Here is a 25,056-nt window from a genome sequence, read left to right as displayed (position 1 = left end):
GTGCGTCTCTTCAGTTGTTAGTCGGCGTTTGTGGTGTCCTGATCTCTTTCTTGTGTCCGTGTTTGCACGCCCTGTCTCTTTTTAGAATGAATACGTACCAACTAGCTCAGCTCTCTGTTATTCTAAACAAAAGTTAGAAAGAAAATCTGCAAAAAATTAGGCATACAACGAACCATACTGCTCAGCAGAACTGCAAACGGCACTGAACTGTTGTAATACATCTACCCCAGGTTCTGACTGCGTAATGTATGAGATGCTGAAGCAGCTACCCTCTGAAACACAAGAGACCCTCCTTACGCTCTACAATTTTATATGGTTTTCGGGTGTGATCCCCTGTTCTTGGAAGGAGGCTGTTATAATTCCAATTTTAAAGCAGGAAAAGGATCCCTCTGCTGTATCAAGTTACAGACCTATAGCGTTATCAAGTTGCCTCTGCAAAGTATTTGAAAAAATGATTAATTGCCGCTTACTACACTTCCTCGAATCAAACAAATTGTTCGACCCATACCAGTGCGGGTTTAGAGAAGGCCGATCCGCCACCGATCATCTCATATGTATCGAGGCATGCATACATTAAGCTTTTGTTCATAATCAGTTTTCTGTATTCCTCGACATGGAGAAGGCCTACGATACAACGTGGAGGTTCAGGATACTGAGAGACCTCTCACACAGGTATACAGTAGTATGTTCAATGCTATTGAAAGTTATCTGTCTGATCGCACATTCCGTGTTTGAGTGGGCAGTGTTTTGTCCCGAACATTTATACAGGAAACCAGAGTGCCACAGGTTGGGTTGCTCAGCTGTACGCTCTTTATTATAAAAGTGAATTCTCTCCCTTTGTACATCCTACGTAATATGTTTTATTCAACATACATTGACGATGTTCAGATAGGTTTTCAATCGTGCTCTCTTGGGATCTGTGAGCGACAGGTTCAGCTTGCTCTTAACAAGGTGTCCAAATGAGCTGATGAAAACGGGTTCAAACTGAACCCACAGAAAAGCACCTGTGTCCTTTTTTCACGAAAAAGAGGCTTGCACCCTGATCCTGAAATCGTCATGAAGGGTGAGCGTCTGCCCGTAAACAAAGAACATAAGTTCCTAGGTATAATTTTGGATGCAAAGTTAACCTTTGTACCACACATAAAACATCTTAAAAATAAATGCATGAAAACAATGAATACCCTAAAGGTGCTGTCACGCACAACACGGGGAAGCGACAGAAAGTGCCTCGGGAATCTGTATAAAAGCCTTGTACGCTCACGTCTCGACTATGGGTCAATAGTCTATTACTCTGCCACGCCAAGTGCTCTGAAAATGCTGGACCCAGTTCATCATCTAGGCATCCGCCTGTCCACAGGCACATTTAGAACAAGCCCAGTTGAAAGCCTTTATGTAGAATAGGACGAGTGGTCGCTCCATCTGCAGAGAACGTATTCTTCTTTCATATATTTTCTTAAAATGAGCGCGAACAGTGAGCAGCCCACATATTCCACCATCAACGATCTGTCCAGCTCTCAGCTTTTTCGCAATCGGCCCACAATGGCACGCCCTTTCTCACTGCGTGTTAGAGAGCTAGCTGAAGAAACAAATCTCCCACTGCTTGAATACCACCCTATTCCCCCCGCTATGCAGCTCCCGCCATGGCAGTGGCAGCTTATAGACTGTGACACATCCTTCGTAGCGGTCACAAAGCATGCCCCCCTTGTATTTCCTAGAGCTGCAACATAAATATGACTGCCCAGAATATTATACTGATGCATCCAAGCATGAGAATTGAAACTTGAGCTAGTTGGTACGGATTCATCATGATTTAAGTAGTGCACTGACGGACGAGGACAGAGAAAAAGAAGCGCCCGTGTTGTGAACCTTCTTTTTCTCTGTCCTCGTCCGTCAGTGCGCTACTTAAATCATGATGATGCATCCAAGTGCCATGCTGGCGTGTCATATGCAGCGGTTGGCCCATCTTCCTCGGATGCCGGTGTTCTACCCACAAGCACAAGCATTTTCACAGATGAGGCTTATGCGTTATTCGTAGCAGTTAAACACAATAAAGAACTGAATACACCAAGGGTAGTTATATACACTGACTTCTTGAGTGTCGTGAAAGCTTTGAAAAATTTGAAAAAACATAGAAATCCTGTAATTATGTTCCTCTACTCAATACTCTGTGCGGCGTACGCGTCCAAGCAACATGTCGTGTGCTGGGTGCCAGGGCACCGCGAGATCGAAGGAAATGTGTTGGCTGACCAGCTGGCCACGTCAACCAAACATATGGAAAAATCTCAGGGCTTACTGGCAGAAGTTATGGGATCTACATACGCATATCAAGTTACACTTGATCAAACCATACCTCGGTAACTGGCCACCTACATCAAAAACACTCCGTACAGAGGTCACTCTCTGTCAGCTTAGAATAGGACACACACACACAGCACACCCACACACCTTTTGTCCTGTGGTGACCCACCCAGCTGTGACATATGTGCCCATCCACTTACCGTACATCACGTACTCCTTGAATGCTCTGAGCTAGAGGCTTACAGAAAAAAACACTTTCCACTGGCGTTCAAGCAACACATACCCCTTCATCCAGCGATGTTCATAGGTAGAGAACCTCTTTTTAAATATGATACATTGAATGCTTTTTTAAAGGACGTACATACTTTTCATGTCATCTACGCAGGTGATCGGTAGCACGGCCTCCTAAGGGAGGCTGCTGCTGCGGATGCTACATCAAAAGAGAGCACCTGCCTCCTGGCCCTTGGGACCAAGGGCGCTGACGAGGCATCCGTGCTAATACAACACTCCTATATTTTAGCATCATGATCACCTAGAACTCGTCTTCACTATGCACGCTTCACTCCACTTTCATGATTTTAATATACAGTTAACTCCCGTTAAGACGAACTCGGTTAAGACGAATTCTCGCTTATACCGAACAACACGGGACCATTTGTTTGGTTTCCCATAGACTCAATGCAAAAAAAATTCGCTTAAGACGAACCGCCCAACTGTACTCTTCTGTTAAGACGAACTTTCGCGATGATCAACAACGCTAGCGATTCTGCGAAACGAACACTGCAGTCTTCGTGGGGCATTCAGGCGACCGAGAAAAAGCAAAAAAGATGAAAAAAAAAGCACTTCCTGGAGCAAAGACGCGAAGCAAATCGCGACGCGGAGGGCGCGAGATAAACGAAGACCGGTCAGCGGATAAAGCCGGTATCCCCTCTCAACCCCAACCTGTGGGTGGGGGAGGTGTGGGCTTTATCAGCAAAGAAAGCAACAAAAAGAGTGGGGGATTTACAACTTGGACCCCCAAGCCATTGCGTCCTTTTGTGCCCCCCCCCCCCCCCCCCCCCCCCGTTCTTCGGCTTCCCAGCTGGAGTACAAAGGAGAACAGAACAACACAAGAGCTTGGGGCCCCTCCGCCGTGGTCAGAGGGGGCAAACGCAAGGGGAGTGGGAAAAAAAAAAAGAAATCGACAACAGGAACAAAAATGGTCTGTGCATTACAATCGAGTACGAAACCGAAACCACGATCGCGGCGCACTCCTGTCAGAGGGGTCAGGTGCATTGCCATCGCCATCACACAATGGCGGCTGAGCACATGTATTGAAGTGCAAATTGTGATGAGCCATTTTGATTATGGAAGTGCACGACAAAGGAAGGCTATTTTGCACAGTGAATATAGCTGCGTCGTGTCTTTTTCATGGCGAGGCTTGTGACCGTGAGTAGCCCTATGGGATATCTTCAGCTGCACGTCGATCAGGAAAAGTTACTACGGGCTGAAAACGGGAAAATATCCGGACCTCGAAGAAAACCTTGCAGACTTTCTTAAGCAACTCAGCGTATAATGACTTTGTCAAGGCAACAGCACGCGACCGAGGTGTGTCCAGAAGTGATCTTCGAGCCAGCAAAACAGGCTCACAGAAGAAAACTGCCAGGACAATAAATTTTACATTCTTTGAGGGAAAATTGTGCTTGTCTCTTAATTTTTTTTTCTAATCGTCAACATAGCGTGTTACAGTTTTATCATTAAAATGTGGTAGCAAATATTTATTTATTTATTTATGAGTACCTTACAGCGCCCTTGTGGGGCATTGTGTAAGGGGGGCAATACAGCGTGTATAAAAAAGATATAAATATACATAGGTGAAATACAGATTATTACAGATGTAACTGAACACACGAACATAGTAATGCAAAATATACTAAAACAGCGAAATGTAGTGTCTAAAGGCGTTACACAAAAGATAATATAAAGTAACTATTTAAACACGAACAGTTTAACAAGATATGATAACTGCCGAAAGAGTTTTTCGCAAATAACTGAATACAGAGGATAAAATAAAAACAGGGGGAAAAAAAGAAAAAGAAAACGTACCGGTTACAGCATTGCAACGCCATACATCAAATTTCGATGCATAAATATTTTTTAAGGTTGTTTAAAAACTTTGCGTGATCTCGCTGTGATGCGAGATCATCTGGTAGGTCATTCCACAATCGAATCGCTCGTGGAAGAGCCGAAAGGTTGAACGCGTCAGTTTCACCGTACATGCGTGATAAGCTATGGTTGTTATGTAATCGGCGTGAAGTTCGATGAGCTAGATTAAGGTGAACAGATGGCATCATGCTAGTGTGGATGAGTTTGTGGAATAGTGATAAAAGGGAAATGTCACGGCGGATTTTTAGTGGCTCGAGTGCAAGGCCTTGTTTAATCTGTGTTATGCTAGATGGGTAGCTGTAATTACGCGTAATGAATCGACTGGCTCGGTTCTGGATAGATTCTAACATATTAATTAGGTATTGTTGATGCGGTGACCAAATGGAGGAGGCGTACTCTAGCTGCGGACGGATTAAAGCAAGATACGCGAGTTTCCGTACATCGGAAGGAGAACTGTATAAATTACGGCGTAGAAAACCTAATGATTTTGATGCGTTAGCACGAGCATTTTTATTTTTGAACACGCGAAATCGGGTGCTCGTAATATTCGTGTAAATACTCTGCTTGAAGGCATAGTCTTTATCTAGATGAGCCAAATAAATGCTTTTTCTTGTCTTTTTGCCCCACATTGTAAGTCTACTGCATTCAGTGTTTCAAGTAACATATTTGGATGCGCTTGGCATGTTAGCATCTCTCTTTTTGGGGGCACTTCTGATAAGCCGAACTCCTGATAAGACGAACAGATGACCGCGGTCCCTTCAAGTTCGTCTTAACAGGAGTCTACTGTATATATGTTTTATGCACCTTTAGTGCACAGAATCTTAGGCCCTTATACAGCCATTAAACATCATCATTGTTCCCATCCGACACCATTTCCTGGCGCTCTTTGGCCATCAATGGCCCTTGCGCCATTAAACAACATATATCATCATCAAAAAACCCACGAAAGCGTAAACGTTTGTGAAACTTATTTTAAGTGAGAAGCCTACAATCATTATATGGGAAAAAATTTGTCCTAGCCTAATTTATGAAGAAGAGATTTTTTGAAAATGCATTTTACGAACCATAGTTTTGAGGTTTCCGAAAAACTTCACATACGGTTTGCGGCACTGAAAAATTTTTTTCGCCAAAAATATTTTGGCGGAAGGCTTCTGGCTTTGGATAGATAGTCCTCGATTTTTTTAATTCAAAGCACAGGCGGTCGAGCGCCAAGGCTGGGGCAGTTGGCGTGGAATGACCCTTGTACAAACTGAGCAGGTGAAATGTCTAGAAATGTTGTATGGAACGGCATCCCAGGAACTACTGTATTATGCGTAGTATAGGTCGAAGTGAAACAGCGATCGACCCCCCTTTACCTCGAGGCAACAAAATCGACAAAGAAAAGTTAGGCACAAAACTTTATTTGTTGAGGTATCTCACTCATCCGAACTGTCGGAGCTCTCATCCAAGGACACTTGCTTCATGCTGGCCATGCCGCACTGTGCCTTAACATTTAGTGGAGCAGTTCCCATCACTTCTCTTTCTGGAAACCAGATTGGTGTTGTGTGATAAGCATTTTAATAGTGCTCTGCTATTGATAGTCTCTTGTGCTGATGCATTGGAAAGCTGCATAATATGGCAAGATGGGAGAGAGACTAGACATGCTTCTGCCATTGATGATTAAGAAAATACAGCTGATGTCTTTCTATTAATTGTTGCTTTTTTATTTGCATTTTTAGTTATTTTGTAATGGCCCAGAAAATGAAAAATGACTGTTGAATTTCTCTGCCAGAATAAGGTGACTGCGTCAGTTATCAATTCTTGTGTCACAAAACTGCATTGTTTTGCCAACAGAGTCCGAAAAAAGAACCATGTTCTTTGCGAACTTTTAAAGCTTCTTGTAAACTTGTCTACATAGTTCAAAGTAGATTTTCCTTTAAGTCGCCTTTTAGCTTGTTTTAGATTTTTGAATATTTACACCATATGCCAATGTCTTTCATCACTGTAAATGTGTGAAAATCCTTATCCTTTATCCTTTCTAGCAGTGTCATCTGCAGATTTTTGTTGCATCTTGTACGGCTCTGTATTATGTCATTGCTGCATTTAGTTAATGAATATGTTGCAGGCATTATTTGGGTCTTTGGCATTATTCCATGTCACTTTACCTGAGAGGCTATGGCAATGCTGTCAACCCTGATTAAAATGTGGGCATTTTTCTTATGGCTGTAATTAGCAAAAGAAGTAGAAAAGCATGTGGACAGTCATTCCAGTCACCTGCGCATGTGCTAATATCTGAGGAGTTTAAAGATCACATGTCCATCAGCATCTCACTGTCAACACGAACTGTTACAGTAATGACGTTACAAAGCCTAGCAACAGTGGCTGCCTTGACATGTGCAGCCCTCGTAAAAATACTTTGAGATGGTTTCGCATCATTTGTTATTATAAAAGAGGAATAAGAAAGGGGAAAATTCCGCAGAACTGATTTGCGATAAACGAGGAATGGTTCGTCTGCTGGGCTCATGATGCCTGGTATTCCTAGGTGGTTGGCGAAACGCTGTACAACATGCTGCGTCTCGAGGAAGGTCTAGTGGACTCAGAGGACCGGCCAGTGCACCCACACCGGATTGTCTCCACACAGGTGAATGTCTGCACTATAAGCTGACTTTTTGCTTCAAACAGCATTATGCATGTGTATGTCTTCTCTTTGATTGTCAGTTAGAGCTGTGCAAATAGCAAAATTGTGGGTGTCAAGTGAATTTGAATATTAAAGTTAGAGTGCGAATCGAATAGAATATTTTTCAAATATTTCGAAGCGAAATTACAGAAGCAAGTTGCAGAGGATCACGAAGCATATTCTTATGAGATAGCAACGTGAAAGCGTTTCTTTGGCTAGGTTGGTGAAAAGCTGGAGGGCTGGTGTTCACTAGTAGTCTTATCAAGAATGAGGCATTGCAGAGGCCGAATTGTATTTATTTACACAATTTGGTGCAACCAATGTAGTGTCGACAGCACTTTAAACAAGAAAGGAAAAGATGCTGTTTCCTCAACCTCTCCTCCTCCTTCAACTTCTGTGGTGGCACCACTGATGTGGCGGACAAGGGTGCACTCTCTTAGAGTCCGGAGTTCCTAACCTGCCCCATAGACATAAGTGTATAGGAACATCTGAAATTTCAGATCCGAAGTTCGAAATTGCATTAATTAAAAAAGCCCCCACCCCTGCCACGTCTTATCATCTCGTAGGTTCTAGGTTCAAACCAGAGCTTTCGTTAGTCGATCCCTTCGCGGCCATAGCAGAGTCAGAAAGGCAGCTTTGCCACAATGCCAAAGTGTATGGGGTGAAGCATATAGAAAATTTGAGCGGGCCACTGTCACGGCGCAGTGCGGCCGGTGTGGCGATGTCTTTATGGATAAACACAAGAAACACATGGAAGTGCGATGGCGGCAAACGCGCCTGGTATGGCTTAATTGCTGACAACCCTTCTGATGAGCATCCTCAGCTAACTGCTCAGTAGTGCAGGTGGCCTAGCGCAGTGGTATGCGTATAACCCAAATGCACCACACCACCGTTCATGCTGCCTCTTCGTGCGAGACCGCTAAGTACGCTGCACAGACGCATTGCCTTCACGAACGTAAGAAGCTCACCATCGTGGCGCCCATGTGCAGTCAAAAACGGAGTGGGAAGTGAAGTGAAGTTTATTTTTCCTTTCACACAAAGGAGGAAGCCGGGGCTAAAGGCTGGAATGCCTGACGAAGGCCTCAGCTCCCTTATACAGCCTGACTATAAAGAACAGAGACCGACAGCATGGCTCTCTTCTTCTTTCCCCTTTCATGCCACACTAATTGTACTGATGATTGTAGGCGCGTGGTGTGAGACCGTCATCGTCTTCCATTTTCAATATCTTCCCACCCACGACAAAGAAGTGAAAAGAAAAGGATGACACACAAGCGAAAAGAAAAGGATGGCACAATACAACAAATCACTGCCGAGCCACCGCACTGGCTGGGCGGTAGTTCACGTCACTTGCAACATGTAGCGCGGCCTTTTCATTCTCTAGCTGCATAGGTCGATGCGCGATGCACTCAACGTCCAGCACGAAGTGCCACTTAACGCAGTTTAGTCCCGCACGCACTTTGACGATCCTTTAGTTCGGTGTAGTCAATCAAACGTTGTTCACAATAGTCCTAGTCCAGTCTGTGGTCGCGCAGTCAAGTCAGAGCAATCTGAATGTTAGCAAGGGCCTTTTCTCTTCCATCGATGTTTGAAGTGTTTGGAGTAATCACTAATTACAGTCGGTCTTCCTGCATGAAGGCGCTGCTTGCATGTGGTTAAGTCAGTCGGTGCCTCGAACGTTCTTGGTATGAAGTGTCGTCTTTGGAGGTCTTTACGTGCTCTTACGTTCTTTGCTTCCAGGTCTTTGGCTCTCACATGAGTGGCCCGTCGTTTCATTCTTTTCCTGAATTTCTTTCCTTTCGATGGCATCATTCTGCCTTTCCAAGCTGTCAGGTGCTTTCGTTTTGTGCTTGTTTCCTTTACGCCTTGAGCGTGATTGCTGCGCCTCTTCGATCGCATACTACAGAAGTGTCCTCTCTCCTTTAGGCCTGCCATCCCGATGGCCGAGATCGTGGTTCGTGCGGCCGATAGGGATCCACACGTGTCATGTCCAACAGGATTTGCACGCTTGTTCTCTCGCGAACTTCCATTTATCCCTGGCTTGGTCCTTCAGTCTTCGTGACACACATTTCCCGCTATCACAGTCGTGTTGGATCTGAATATTGGAAACGTCTTCAAGGCTCCCACAAGCGACAGACGATAGAGCATCAAGTCCTACGACGTTATTCTTGGTACAATAGCAGGAACTCGTTTCAGACTTCTGCTCAATCGGACCTTGCATCACTTTTTCATTTTTTGCACCGCTTATCCCGAGAGTTCCATTACCTAACCCGTGTCGCGAATGGGCAGTGGAATTCCTTACACCGGCAGTTTTGTTTCCGCTGCCATCGATGGGCATTCCCTCGCCGTGCGGGCAAATTGAATTTTATTTAGACAACACCAGTGAACTTTCTGCTATTTGTGCGAGTGCATACAACGGTCTTTTCTCAAATTGCGCTAATCGAAGTTGAAGGTCTGATATCGCCCTTAAAGGGCCCCTCACCAGGTGACCTAACGAATTTTAGTTAGACATTGCAAGTTGTTGCGAGCCCAATTAAGAGCAATATGCCACAAGAATATTTCTAATCGGTCGGTTAGAAGCTGAGGAAAACAATAATTTGTAGCGGCGCGAAACCATGATGCAAGGAGGCGAGCTGCAAACCCTTGCTGCTCGCCCCGCGTAGCCTTCGCTAGCCAAATCCCTTCCCTGCCCTCTTCGGCACGCGAGCAGGAGGATCACATAACGCATACGCATGAACACGTCATGCGCACATAATGTCACGAGCGCCCGAGCCCCCGAGACGCGAGTGGTGTTGTGGCGGCGTTCTTTGAGCTTCATCTCTGCAAGCTATGCCGAATGCACCCTCGCCGATCACTTGGCTTTTCAACCTATTACTGAGCACGAAAGTGAGCACGAAAGCTGCAACATTTTTACGGACGCGAGACTAGCGGTGTGCCGCATGAACATCTAGTTAGACGCAGGAGGAGAATTGAGCCTAATGAGCGCTGGAACGCGGTAGAAAATTAGTTTCGTTGTAAAGGGCGGCGTCTGCACGATGCGCAAAGCGCGAGAACACGAACGCGTGCGAAACGGAGGTAGATTAGTGTCGAATCTCGCTGCGATTCGCAGTAAAAATTAAAACAGAAAACGCACACATTCCGTTTGTGTGTTTTATTATTGCTCTCAAGTTTTATATATCCATTCAAGCAACAAATTACACCAACTACACGTCGTGTCAAATAAATATCACAGTGTTACGTGCTACTGTTAGCGACGTCAGAGCACAGTCGTCTACGTAGAGGAGCGACGTCACAGCACTACCATCTACGTAGGGCCATTCTCTCATGTACGTCATCCCCTCATTCTCTGGGTGCGCGGCCGCGAGAAGAAGGGCAAGCGGCGTTCAGCTTGAAATTTGGACCCATTTACGTGGCGCGTAATGTTGCAAATTATGGCAGACGTAATCGTGAACGCCCAGTGCATGCATTGCGCTCGTCAGCTCAAAATTGTCAAACCTGGTGAGGGGCCCTTTAAGAGGTCTAAGTCAAAGTTTTCACAACTTTCGACGTCGCTTTCTAGTTCTTCAAGAGGTATAGCGTCATAAATATGGCGGTCCACTTTCTTCAATTCCTGCCTCGTCAATTCAAGATATAAGCAATATTCCTTGAGCTTGCCAATTTGCGGCTCGTGATTCCACAGTCGTTACGTGTTAAGATCAACGATGTTGGCGTGGCGCTATCTGATCCAGGGTTAAGCCCTTCGCAGTTACTCTCGTGCAAAGGCTTCAGCATTCCGACTTCGGGATCCTTGAATTGAGTATCGCCACGCAAGCACTGCAGGTCGAGTAGTGAACAGTCGCTAGCTTCGAGGGCTAGGCCTGCAGGATGGCCGTCATCGTAGCAAAACTTCATCGTCCTGGCCTCGCTAGCCTCGAAGTTGTCACCGAAGGGAATATCTAGTAGATGGGCAGACATACCGTTGGCTGCACCGAGGTCTGGGCTGACAGGATGTGATTCTCCTTTCTTTGTGGTCATCCTAGCCTTGCGAACCTCGAGCCGTCGTCCTGAAGGGCAAGGGCAGACCAGAGCCGAAGTTATCGTAAGGGGCTCCCGCCTCGCGAACCTCCAGGCGACGGACGCTGCCTCATCAATCCATGAGTTGCCGTCTTGGTCTCAGTTCGAGCCGCAGTCATAGTCTTGGGTTTCACAGCACCAAATGTAAAGAACAGAGACCGACGGCATGGCTCCCTTCTTCTTTCCCCTTTCATGCCACACTAATTGTACTGATGGTTGTAGGCGCGTGGTGTGAGACCGTCATCGTCTTCCATTTTCAACACTGACATCAGAAACCGCAAACACATAAGTAAAAGTGTAACATAGTAAATGCAAGATCAGCTGCACTTGCTAGTATCACATAATGCAGCTGTAAAGACGTTTATTAGCGGGCACTCGGCGACAATGCATGACAGCGACAGTCAAGGCTGGGCCGACTCTCAGCACGAGGGGCGTGCTCTCAGAGAAGAGGACGACCTACTAGAAGCCGCTCAAGAGGACAACCCATTACTGAGTTCGAACGCTTCGCTACAATTACCCCGGTTACGAAAAGGGAGCTGCCTGGTGACATAGCAGCTTGTCACTAGAGTGGGTCATGGTAGGGCTTCAGGCGCTCCACGTTGACAATGTCGCGCCCTCGACGGCACATGTCCGAAGATGGTTCGACGGGTTCAATCAGGTAGTTGACCGAGGATGTGCGTTCGACGACACGGTAGGGGCCTTCGTATTTGGGCAGTAGTTAGGAAAAGAGGCCAGTTACAGTGGTGGGGACCGAGAGCCATACGAGCACTCCAGGGAGGAACGTGGGCACAGAAGTGGTGGTGTCACCGCGAATGCTCTTCTGCTTCTCTTGGTTATGCGTAGTAAAGGTCTTGGAGAGCTCGCGACACTCCTCAGCACGTCTGGCTGTGGCAGAAATAGGCGTACATTCAGATCGATCCGGCTTGTAGGGAAGGATTGTGTCAGTTGTGTGCGACGGGTGCCTGCCATACAATAAGAAAAAAGGTGAGAAACCAGTAGTGCTCTGAAGGGCGGTATTGTAGGCGTATGTGACGAAGGGCAGAATGGCATCCCAATTTGTGTGGTCAGTGGCGACGTACATCGAGAGCATGTCACCGAGTGTGCGGTTAAAGCGTTCGGTGAGGCCATTCGTCTGCGGATGGTAAGCAGTAGTTTTGCAGTGAACAACGTTGCACTCTTTGAGAATGGCTTCGACGACTTCCGACAAGAAGACACGGGCTCGATCACTGAGCAGCTCCTGGGGTGGACCGTGACGCAGCATGAATCGGTGGAGCAGGAAGGAGGCCACATCGCGTGCTGTATCCGCAGGGAGGGCGGCAGTTTCAGCGTATCTCGTGAGGTGGTCTACAGCGACGACGGCCCAGCGGTTACCAGCAGATGTCAGAGGAAGTGGCCCATACAAGTCGATGTCAACCCGCCCAAATGGTCGGTCAGGGCAAGGTAGAGGTTGCAGACCTGCTGGCAACAGGTGCGTTGAAGTTTTGTGGCGCTGACAATCGATGCAGGAGCGAACGAACTTCTGCCCAGAAGTACCGTTGGCGAATGCGGTGGTAGGGTTTCAATACCCCAGAGTGTACACTGCGGATCAGAGTGGAACGACTCACATATGTCAGAACGCAGACTGCGGGGTACTACTAGTAGCCACTGGCGGTCGTCACTGTTGTAATTGCGTCATAGGAGCAGGTCGTCGCGAATGGCGAAATGGTGGGCTTGACGATGCAATGCGCGAGTGAATGGTGTGGCTGCTGGACAGTCAGCAAGTCTTTCAGTGAGGCAACCCATTGATCCGTGCGCTGTTCGGTAGCAATAGTGTGAATATCAATGGAAGAAACAGCAAAGTGGGACACTGAGCTGTGGGCATTGTCGTCAGGCAAGGGAGAGCACGACAGGGTGTCGGCGTCAGCATGCTGGTGTCTGTTGCGGTACAGCACGCGGATGTCGTAGTCTTGCAGGCGAAGTGCCCAACGGGCGAGACGGCCTGTTGGATCCTTCAATGACGACAACCAGCACAGTGCATGATGGTCGGTGACGACATCAAACGGGCGACCACACAAACAAGTTCGGAACTTTGTAAGGGCCCAGATGATTGCCAGGCTTTCTCCGTAACGGTGTAGTTGGTTTCGGCTTTAGCAAGCGTACGACTTGCATATGCCACGACATATTCCGGGGATCCAGGTTTGCGCTGCGCAAGGACAGCGCCGAGGCCAACACTGCTGGTGTCCGCGTGTACCTCTGTAAGGGTCGTAGTGGTGAAGTATGGGAGGAGATGCCAACAAACGACGAAGCTTTGCGAAAGCGTCGTCACAGTCTGACGACCACGAATTGAGGGGCCCATTGCTGCCAAGGAGCTTCGTCAGCGGAGATATGATAGTCGCGAAGTTTCAGATGAAGCGCCGAAAGTAGGAGCATAGTCCTACGAAACTGCGCAGTTCTTTAACGTGTGTAGGTTTGGGGAACTCTGTCACTGCCCGATGCTTGGCTGGGTCGGGGAGAATTCCGTCCTTGGACACGACGTAGCCTAGTATTGTCAGCTGCCGTGCTGCAAATCGGCACTTCTTTAGATTCACTTGTAGCCTGGCATGCCAAAACATGCCGCAGGCATTGAAGATGCATGGAGAAGTCCAGGCGAAAACGACATCGTCGTCGGGGTAGCACAGGCACGTGTGCCATTTCAAGTTGCGCAGAACGGTATCCATCATGCGCTCAAAGGTCGTGGGCACATTACACAGCCCAAACGGCATGACGCGGATTTTGTACAAGCCGTCGGGCGTCACAAAGGCGGTCCTCGGTCAAGCGTCATCAGCCATGGGGACTTGCCAATACCCCGAGTACAAATCGAGCGATGAAAAGAATTCCGCTCCTTGCGGACTGTCAATGGCGTCGTCTATTCGAGGTAGGGGATAAACGTCCTTACAGGCGATCTTATTCAATCTTCGGTAGTGCACACAGACCCGCACAGAGCCGTCCTTCTTCGCAACGAGAACGACAAGAGACGCCTACGGGCTGTTTGAGGGTCGAATAACATTGTGGCGAAGCATGTCTTCGACTTGCTCGTTAATTACACGACACTCTGCTGGAGATACGCAATATGGACGTTGCCGCAGTGGTGGTTGGGTGCCAGTGTCGATGTGATGCGTGACAGCAGACGTGCGGCCGAGAGAAGTTTGCGCGACATGGAACGAAGAACGAAATTCTTTCAAGATGCATAGAAGCTGTGAACTCTCCAGCGACGTAAGGTTGTCAGCAATCGAGGAACGAAGTACATCAGCGGATGACTAATCAGATGTGGAAACATCACTGAGTGTACAGTACTCACGGATTCAAATGAGACATCAAATTTTTTAGCATAAAGACTGGCATTTGCAATTTCTTGAGATAAACGCGTCATGTCGCGATGAATCTGCCCTCTAAAAATAATGTTGGCTCTAATCTACGCTTTTGAGTCGAAATTAGGTCGGTATTACCCGAACTGAAGACGGTGTAGACGAAAGTATGTGCATAACTTAGCCCTAAATTGTCTTGTTTCAATCCGTGAGTACTGTACAGGAGCTGGCGCAGTGCGTGTCACCCGGTGCGTCCATAACTTGTGCGTCTTCCAGGGGTTCTGCTCTACTGAGGCATTCGCGCATCTGCCCTTATCCATAATGGATAAGGGCAGATGCGCGAACACCATCCACAAGAACGTCTATCACGTTTGATGGGCTTTGCTGAGGGCTTTCGCAGTTTGATAGCATTGCAGCCCTTGCCTCGTGGACTGCGATGACTAGTTTTCCTGGTTGCGTGGGACCGCACATGGCCGCATCAGCGACAGTGCGTGACGGCGGGTAGATGGTTCGGGGCGGGACGTTGGTGACATAGGCGGCGGTTGGTCATAATAAGGGCGGTTTGATTGGCTGGTGAGTGTTGATGCAACCCGAGGCGGCTGCACACGATTGCAATAGTGTGTGACGTGACCGGCGCAACCGCATGCAAAGCAGATGAGGCGGTTGTCAGAAGTGCGCCATCTGTTCATGGGTCCCATCCATGTCGCAGAACGTGATGGACGAGACGGCTGCTGATATGACTGCATGGTGGGCTACAGTCGGGGCCTGTGGATGACGTCGACGTATGTAGGCAGCACAGCCGCGTCGAAGGCCTGGGGTCTGGCAACGGCTTTCGGCGTAAGTGAGCGGGCCAGCCTCAGGAATCGCCGAGGGTGGCCTGGCTACAGCTTGCGCGTAGCTGAGTGGCGCAGGCACTGGAGGCGGCTGGTGGTATTCGGGAATGACCTCCGCGATTTCTTGCTGAATTGCTCGGCGGAGGGGAGGCAGAAGTGTAGTTGACGGCTGTTCAAGATGTTGCGGTGGAGTGAAAGCCAGTAGAGGGACCTGGCGGGCAATTTCCTCACGCACGAATGACTTCATTTCGGCGAGCAAGGTGGAGTGGTCAGAAATGGCCGACAAGCCCGCGAATCAGCGTTGCGTGATGGCAGGCGACAGGTCATCAAGCGCTGCTGGCGCAGCTCCTCGTAGCTGTGGCACAGTGTGATGACCTCTGCCACCATGCGAGGGTTTTTGGCCAACAGCACGGTGAAGGCGTCGTCGTCGATGCCTCTCAGAATATTCCTGATTCTGTCAAACTCCGTCATGCTCGTGTCGGCTTTCTTGCACAAGGCAAGGATGTCTTCAATCTTAAGCTTTTTTCAAATACTGGCTTTACTCAACATAACAACATAACAAAAGATAGACGTTTCGCCACCTATACGGATGGCATCGTCAGTACACAAATGACATCAAATGAGAGAATACAACGTGCTCATATCTTGCCATAACATCCAGCAGGGGGCCACGATGACTATTGCATGCAGTTTGATTATGGTGAATGAACCATGACTCAACAAATTTTTTCTTGGGCCCCATCGTTGCTCCCGCGCCAATGTCATTGCATTATCGAGATCAAACACGTGTCCTTTCGTCAGGCAGTGGTCAACTAATTCCGTCTTGGCACGCGTTGCATGTGTGGCCTTCGTGGCGTCCCTTGCGTGTTCGTTGAGACGAGTATGACGTCGTCGCCCCGTCTCGCCTATGTAGCTGGCATCACAGTCCATGCAGTCCACCTTGTATATAACTCCACTTTGTTCGTCCGGGGGGTGGGGGGGTGCGGTTCTTTGGTTTGGCGAACACATTTGCTAGCGTGTGCATGGGTTTAAAAACAGCTCGAACACCCAAAGGACGTAAGACGCACCGCGAACATATGGGATGCACACAAAAGAAGTTGCCTTAATGGTCCCAGTCTTGCGAGGTCTTCGCATGCGGCGTCGCATATCGTCGACAAACCGCTGAGGGTAGCTCCTTTTATTCAGGACACTGGCAACATTTGTTTCTTCACGCTTCCTCAGGGTCTGCGTCGACGACAGCGTGTCGCAGCGTGACAAAAGTGTACACACAACAGCATACTTGTGTTCGGCAGGGTGGTGCGAGTCAAAACTCAGCACACTGCCGCTATCGCAAGATTTGCGGTATACGGCTGCCTCCAATGAACCGCCCTCGCTCCGACGTACCAGAACATCTAGAAAGGCGAGAGTGCCACCATCCTCCATTTCACAAGTGAATTGGATGGCTGTATCGATGCTATTTAGTGCCACATGCATAGCATGCAGATTTTGCTGTTTCACAATGATGAAAGTGTCATCTACATAGCGACAGTACATTTTTACAGGAAAGGCCAAGGTCGACAAAAATGTAGTTTCCACGTGTTGCATTAACAGGTCTGCCACGATTACCGACACGGGACTGCCCATCGGTACACCTTCTATTTGGTGGTATACGATTCCCGCAAAAGTGAAATATGTTTGCTTCAAACAGAACCTCAGCAAAATCATGACATCATCTACAGTCAGAGAAGTGCGGCTTGACAAGGTGCAATAATCCTGCAGTCGTCTCTCGATTATATCTGTAGCCAATTTTATTGGCACTTTGGTGAATAAAGACATGACATTGAAAGATACCATAACATCTTCATCACCAAGCCGCTGCTGACGTATCGCAGTAACAAATTCTTTTGAATTCATAACCGCAAGCGTGTTTCCTTCCGCAGGTAGCCTCAAAATTTTAACTAAAAACTTTGACAAGTTGTATGTCGGGGATCCAACAAAAGAAACAATAGGCTACAGGGGGCAGCCATCTTTGTGAACTTTCGGCAGTCCGTAAGCTCTCGGCGTTGCCCCGTCAGACGAAAAAAGACGATGGTATAACGACTGGTCAACCATTCCTTTCGTTTTTAGCCTGCACAAATATTCGACCAACTGGCTTTCACAACTTAAAGTGGGATCCTGCTGCATCTTTTGCAAGTGCAAGTGATCATCCAAAATGAGTTGCATTTTGCTTTCATAGTCCTTTCGGTCCATTACAACGATGCCTTTAACCTTATCGGCTTCCAGGACCAGGACAGATGGATCAGACCTCAGGTCTTCTAGCGCAGCACGTTCACCAAAAATGAGATTCGACCGAGTCGTTCGGGAACTAGCCAAAATGTTCACAATGCGGCTACAAGCAAGGCTTACAGCCGCAGTGTCTTTCAAGTCACGAAAACACTCCTCAGTCTCTGCAACGATGTCACGTTTTGGAATCACCTCTGGGGCTATAGCAAAGTCCATCCTCTTTGAGAGAACGCTCACTTGGTCCGGTGACAGTAGTTTCTGAGACAGGTTATGTACGCTTGTGGCCCCAGAATGTCCTTGCAGAAGATTGGGTAGCAGCTGAGCCAGTTTCTTGTCGTGCGCATGTGTGCACTTTTCTCTTTCAAGAGCTTCCGCCCTCGCTCTTGCTTCGAGAACCTCACTGAAGTCGGTGACGTGTAGTTTCATTCGAAGGAATTTCTCGGATGTGCAAACTTGACGTCTTGCCTGGATGATTAGCTGCTTGTTCTCCTGAATGCGGGCTTTTAGGCAGCTCATGCTGAAGTCCCTTGCGAGCTTGGGTGTGTCGACCAGTGCCCGGCAGTGCAGGCTTTTTGGAACCACGTTGCCGTTCAGACACTTGTAGTTAAAGCGCTGGTGGCAGCCTTGACGGACGACCTTCGTCGAGGGGCCAATGTATTCCGTCAAAGGGCCAAGGAGGGCACTTCCGTAACGCTATCGGATTTGTGCGAAAATATTCCAAAAGCCAGGGGAATTCATCTTAAACTTTTTTCAAACACTGGCTTTACTCAACATAAAACATAACAAAAGATAGACGTTTCACCACCTATCTGGGTGGCATCGTCAGTACACAAATGACATCAAATGAGAGAATACATCGCGCTTATATCTTGCCGTAAACATCTGGCAGGGGGCCACGATGACTATTGCATGTTCTAGCAAAACTTTGGTTTGGGCGAGCTGGTTCATCGTCGGACTTGTTTGGGGCAGCGCTAAAGAACACACGGACAAAGACACATAGTAGACGCCACGGGCGCTGGCGTGCTATTGCATGCAGTTTGATTACGGTGAATGAACCATGACTCAACAACTGTTCTTAGACCCCATCATTTCTCCTGCACCAATGTCGTCGCATTATCGAGATCAAACACGTGTCCTTTCGTCAGGCAGTGGTCAACTAATTCTGTCTTGGCATGTGTGGCCTTCGTGACGTCCCTTGCGTGTTCCTTGAGATAAGTACAACGTCGTCGCCCCGTCTCACCGATGTAGCTGGCATCACAGTCCATGCAGTCCACCTTGTATATAACTCCACTTTGTTCGTCCGGCGGGGTGTGGTCCTTTGGCGAAACGTCTATCTTTTGTTATGTTTTTATGTTGAGTAAAGCCAGTGTTTGAAAAAAGTTTAAGATGAATTCCCCTGGCTTTCGGAATATTTTCTCACGATGTCTTCAGTGTAGCTCATGAAAGATTCACCGGCCTGCTGAGCTTGTTCATGTAAATGCTGTTCGGCTTGCAACTTGCGAACGGCAGGGCGGCCAAAGACGTCGACAATGGTGGTCTTGAAATCGGACCACGTCAGGAAATCGGATGCATGGTTGTTGTGCCACATGCCTGTCACGCCTGTGAGGCAGAAAACCAAGTTGCTCAGTTTGCCTGCTTCGTCCCATTTATTGGGGACACTCACACGTTCGTAAACTGCAAGCCAGTCCTCCATGTCGGTGCAATCCGCTCTGGTGAAAACTGGAGGGTCGCGGATATGGGGGACACCGGGACAAGCGGGTCGGTGTGGGAGGCAGCGTTTGCTGCCTCCCAGCGTTAGCGCTCGTATGTTGTCTGGTGTCGTCTTCTTTGTGTCTGTTTTTCCTGCGCTGCGAAGTGTTTAAGCGTTTGCTGGGCGGCGTCTTGCAGCATGGTATCTGGCATGGTACGGGATTGAAGCTCTAGGGGCATCGAATGGAGACCAGGCTAGCTACTTTGTAGAGACAACCAACACTTCTACTTATTTCAGATTAACGTGAGTGTCTGGGCAAGTTGATAGTTCGTGAACTACCAACTTATTCAGATGCTAATTATGATACATAAAGAAAAGATTACTTTTAAGGGCTCGTTTTTTCTTTGTTAGACACTATATTAATGAGAACTAACAGACAATAATGCCAACGAAAGTATAGGGGGTGTTATTTGTAGTAATGGGATATAAGTGTGAAGAAAGTAAAGTGGACGAAAAGATAACCTGCCGCCAGCAGAGACTGAACCTGCGACCTTCGAATAACGCGTCCGAAGTGGCAGACTTAAGATGGCTGAAGTGTATTTAAATAAAAACTCAGCTGGGCAGACAGTGGTTGCCCTGTGGTGCAATATTCCACTTACTGTTACTGCAGCTCTACTGTAATTTGATCTTGACCAAAAGATGCCTGTTGGTATCTATACATTTCTGCAGGACCAAGCTTTTAGGGTTTACCACTTAGGATGCTGCGATTGGCCGCAGAAACATTGTCTCTCAATGAAAATGCCTATTGTAAGACGACGCGGAAGCACCTCCCCACTTTTGCCAGAAGGTGGGCTAATCTAGATATGGGTGGTTGTCCGGTCGAAGCAGTGAAAACCAAGATGGCGGCCAGGCAATGGCGAACTTCCAAGGCAGCCCTATGGTGGCTTTGGAATCGAAAAAAGCGTGTTTACTTGAACATGGTGAACGACAGGGGACTAGTGCCTAACCATTGTTACTGCACCGAGTGAATGACTTTTTAGAGTCGGTGCATAAATAGGAGGTCAGTGCATTCGACGCTGACACTTGAACAGACCACGGGCTCTCCGATGCCTGCAAGTCGGTTATGCAAGTGCCCGTTGTCGCTGCCATCCAGCATGACACTGATCCCACACGCCTTGAAAGGCCAACTCTGGCTATATTTTTAAGCCAATGGATCTCAGTAAAACCTGCTGGGTACGTTCATTTGCACGTTTCCGTCATTTATGCCAAATTACAAGCTGGTGAGATACGTAGATTGTTTACAAATGAATTGTATTTAATGCCTTTTATCGCCTGCCTGTCTTCCTACAAGTATTGTCAATGTGAAGAGGTTTATTGGTTGTTCAAGGATGTAATGGTTGTTAGCGGCAAGGCAGTGAGAAGAACTGTCCAGAGGCACAGCAGCGATCCGAAACACGAGCCGAGCATTGGCGATGCTGCTGGATGGTGGCGCATCTTCTTCCTCACACTCACCCCCGCTGAAAAAGGAGCCATTCTGGCAACCTAAGAAGTTTCAGGCAGAGGGTCATGGTATGGCTTGAGAGGCTCATGGTACGGCGGTTACTAGATTGAACGGGCGGCCGTATAGGTACGGCCAGAACTTTCCAAGCACCCGCACCAGAGCCAAACATTGGCTCTGGTGCAAACACTCAGCGCCCGTCCCATTGTTTCTTTCTGTCGTTGTGTTACTGCGCTGTTTTTATAATGAATGCAAACCAACTTGCCCAAATTTTTGTTCTCTTAAACTCTTTTTCAGTCGCACTTTAATTAGTTTCGGCTTTCGTCAGCGTGCGACTAGCGTAGGCTACGACGTATTCTGAATGGCCGGGCTTTCGTTCAGTGAGAACAGCGCCAAGCCCGACCCCGCTGGCGTCTGTGTGTACTTCGGTAGGAGCCGTTGGATCGAAGTGGTGAAGAATAGGTGGGGAGGTGAGCAGGCGGCACAGTGTAGCGAAGGTGATGTCACATGCAGGGGACCAGGAGGAGAGGTTCACGTTGCTGCGAAGAAGTTGGGTTAGCGGTGACATGATGGACACAAAATTGCGAACAAAGCGCTGAAAATACGAGCATAGGCCTACAAAACTTCGAAGTTCCTTCATGGTCGTGGGCTTCGGAAATTCTACGACTGCATGAAGTTTTGCAGGGTCAGGTAATACACAGTGTTTGGACACGATGTGGCCTAAGATGACAAGCCCCTGGGCAGCGAAGCGGCATTTTTTTTAGGTTAAGCTGAAGGCCAGCGTTGGTCAGACAAGTCAAAACATGCCTGAGGCGAAGGAGTTGCGTAGGGAAAGCATGCGAGAAAACTACGACATCGTCGAGGTAAGAGGCACATGGAACACTTTAGACCACGTAGCGTATTATCCATAAGTCGTTCAAACGTAGCAGGCACATTACAAAGCCCAAAGGGCATGATGTTAAACTCGTGTAGTCCATCAGGTGTAATAAACACAGTCTTCTGGCAATCGGCTTCAGCCATTGGAACTTGCCAATAGCCAGACCGCAAGTCCAGCGACGAGAAGAATTCTGCTCTGTGAAGGGTGTCAATGGTGTCATCAATGCGCGGCAAAGGATAGACGTCCTTGCGGGTTATCTTATTCAAACGATGGTAGTCCACACAAAACTGGATAGATGCGTCTTTCTTGCGCACCAGGATGACAGGAGGTGCCCAGGGACTGTACGATGGTCGAATAATGTCTCTACAAAGCATATCTTCAACTTGGTTGTTAATGACGCAGCGCTCTTCAGCGGAGACGCGGTATGGTCTTTGACGCAGTGGCTGGTGTAGACCAGTGTCAGCATAATGTTGCACTTGCAACGTGTGGCCCTGCTGAGGTTGCGACACATCGAAAGAATTCTGAAACTCGTGCAGAAGATCAAGTAGGTCGGCGTGTTCGGCAGGGATGAGGGTATCGGTGATCGCACTGGAAAACATATCCCTGTACGACTTCCCGAGTGCCGACAGGGCACTTGGTTGGTCGCAGCAGTCATCCGGGACGTCAACCAGAGACGGAAGAGTCGAGATCTTCTACGCGGCCGAGACATTTGCCTGCATGCAGCGTGACAGGTGCGGAGAGTGGATTGAAGACGAATATACTGCTGCCGGCAGCGATGTCAGTCGTTGCGAAAGGTAGCGGCAGAGCTCTACGACTCGTGAAGGCATCAGACGGTGTGGAAAAGGCCGTAGCATCGGTGTGAGCGTTGCAGGAAACGGGAACAAGTGCAAAAGTGCCAGGCGGAACGTCGGTATCCTCACGAACGAGCGACTTAAGCGGCTGATGAAGAGCGTCAAGTAACGAGGCGTCATGCAATAGTGAAAACTCAACTTCGGTGCATGCGCAGTCAATGACAGCATTAGGCGGGATGAGTCCCACCCGAGGATGACGTCATGCGAACAGGCAGAAAGGACAATAAACTCAATGATGTACAGATTGCCTTCAGTGAACACTCTTGCAGTGCAGGCTGCGAGAGGCATCACTTGCTGCGCGCTTGCGGTGTGGAGCAACAGTCCCGAAAGCGGTGTCATTATTTTGCGTAATAAACGGTAGATTAGTGGCTATGACAGAAACGGCTGCGCCGGTGTCCACAAGTGCAAAAGTACGAACACCTTCAACAGTTATGGCAACCACGTTAGCAGCGAAGGAGTGAGGGCTTGGACAGTTCGAAGGTGGCGCAGTTCTTGCCTCTTGAACTGCGGCGGTTAGTTTTCCTGGTCGGGTCTGGGCCGGCGACGCATGGGGGAGGGCTATTGCCGCCGAGGAGATGGTGAGCGCTGCAGCTGGAAGTCAGGGCGGTGAGTAGGGGCATTGTGCGGTGATGGGCCGGGAACATATTGGGGGAAGAGTCGACTACCAGATTGCGACGACCGGGCACGGTTGCCGAAAGTTCGGGGCCACGGCGGCAATAGCGGGCGACATGTCCAGGAGTGTAGCAGGTGTAGCAAACCGGTCAATTATCAGGCGTCCTCTATGGATTGGCGATTGTCGGTGCTGCCCAAGATGCAGTATAGAGAGGCGGTTGCGTGGGCTTTGAGTGCGTGGTGTAAGGTGGTTGCGAAAGCCTAGGCACAACGTCTGCATACGTGAGATGTGCAGCCACAGGCTGCAGGGCTTGCGCATAAGCGACAGGAGCGGCCACAGGCTGCACTGCACGCGCATAGTGAACAGGGCTGGATGGAGGCGGCTCATGGTGCAGAAGGGGGACAGCGTGGGCAACCTCCTCCGAAATAACAGTGCGGAGCTGGGCGGGCAGACGGGTGGTGGGCTCGTGAGTAAATGGCATTAAGGAAAGTTGGCGGGCAACTTCCTCGCGGATGAAGTCTCGCACCTGCTGAAGCAACGTCAAATGGTCAAGCATGGTGTCGAGACTGCTCAGCGACTTGCCACCCTGCAGAGGCTGCCGAGTCAGGGCGCATTGCTCCTTCAACTCGTCGTAGCTCTTACCCCAGCTGACGACTTCTGAGACTATGCCCAGATTCCTAGCCAAGAGCATTTGGAATGCGCCGTCGTCAATGCCTTTCAGGATTTGTTTGATCTTGTCAACTTCGGTCATGGTGTCGTTGACACATCTACTAGTGGCGTAGGCAGGGGGGGCCATTCATTGCCACGAGTGTGGGTGCAAACTGTTGTATCAACAGTGTACTGCTGTTTTTCATGACGGGGATCAGCGCACGCGAGAGATTGTGGAAGCCGCCAAAATGCAACGGGAGGGAAGCAACTGCGTGGGCATGACGTCAGTGTCATTGACACAGAAGGAAATGGCGTTCTTGGAAGGAACACTACATTTTGCGGGAGTGAGTAGCTGATGCGCGCTGACACACTGCACACCTGTGGCATAGGTGTTTTTGTTTTGTCATAGTCATATTTGTATAGATATATATGTCACATGTGGATAATAAATTCAGTTGGAAGTTTGCGCCCGTCTGTGTCTGTTTCGTCCGTCGTCTAAGAAAATTTTGCGCAAGAAGTGTTGATCATGGAGTACAAACTAGCTCGAACCCACACCTTGATAAAATAAAATAAAATCTACAGTAGCAGCACAACACACAGCTTAGCGAGTAGAAGCAGCAAAATCAAACCTGGCAATGCATTTTTGGGGGGTCATGCATACTTAGTACTGCAGCCCACAGAGCATATGGGCTGCACCCAGGGAGCCTTCGTTGAAAAGTTCCACAATAGTGAGACACTTGAGCGCGTTGATGTGTTTTGAGAACGTCTCATTTGCTTGGTATCACTGGCGGCCAATGCCAGCGATGCTGAGGCGGCAAATGAGAGGTCCGTTGCGCCTGCCACTGATCGCTGAACAGTGCTAGGATGAAAGCCTGAAAGAGGGAACGACGATTGCCTAAGCAGCGGCAAACACTGCAGCGTGCTCCCTAATGGGCTGCATAAATAAAGGTAAAAGGTGAAAATTCCAACAAAAGTTATCGTTAATGCCATAAGTTTCAATTTCTGATCGGCCTTTTCTTCAGGGATGAGATAGCCGGTGATGAACAGCGTTTGTGAGCATTGGTATGCGCGGCGACATTCACGGTCACATGGCGCAGGTCATGAGCCCATGACAATAGACGAAGGGCAGTGTCGTAGTAGTACACTTAATTGAGAGTCTTAGTGCCGGGGATCCCGCTCGTGTATGCACACTGTCGTGATCCATTGTACTTCCTGCCGCACCTGAGGAGAATGGAAAGGAACGTCTGGTTGGCTTACGTACCTACATAAGCCACTTTCGGGCCCCGAAACTAAAGCTCTAATAATTTTGGGT

At 48.5% G+C, this 25,056-nt stretch overlaps 1 protein-coding gene across 3 annotated transcripts in view; it reads left to right on the top strand.

The window, feature by feature from the left end:
- Window positions 1–25,056, top strand: part of LOC119376001 (spliceosome-associated protein CWC27 homolog) — a 381,331-nt gene that overhangs the window by 84,313 nt on the left and 271,962 nt on the right. For all 3 annotated transcript variants that reach the window (XM_037646002.2, XM_049411346.1, XM_049411347.1), the window contains exon 4: window positions 6,965–7,063. In XM_037646002.2, the coding sequence (XP_037501930.1) occupies window positions 6,965–7,063 (99 nt within the window). The remainder of the gene's footprint in view (window positions 1–6,964; window positions 7,064–25,056) is intronic.

This window comes from Rhipicephalus sanguineus, unplaced genomic scaffold (genome assembly GCF_013339695.2).
Source record: "Rhipicephalus sanguineus isolate Rsan-2018 unplaced genomic scaffold, BIME_Rsan_1.4 Seq10638, whole genome shotgun sequence".
Lineage (NCBI taxonomy): Eukaryota > Metazoa > Arthropoda > Arachnida > Ixodida > Ixodidae > Rhipicephalus > Rhipicephalus sanguineus.
Note: the sequence above shows the minus strand (reverse complement) of the source record. Positions and strands in the feature narration are given on the sequence as shown.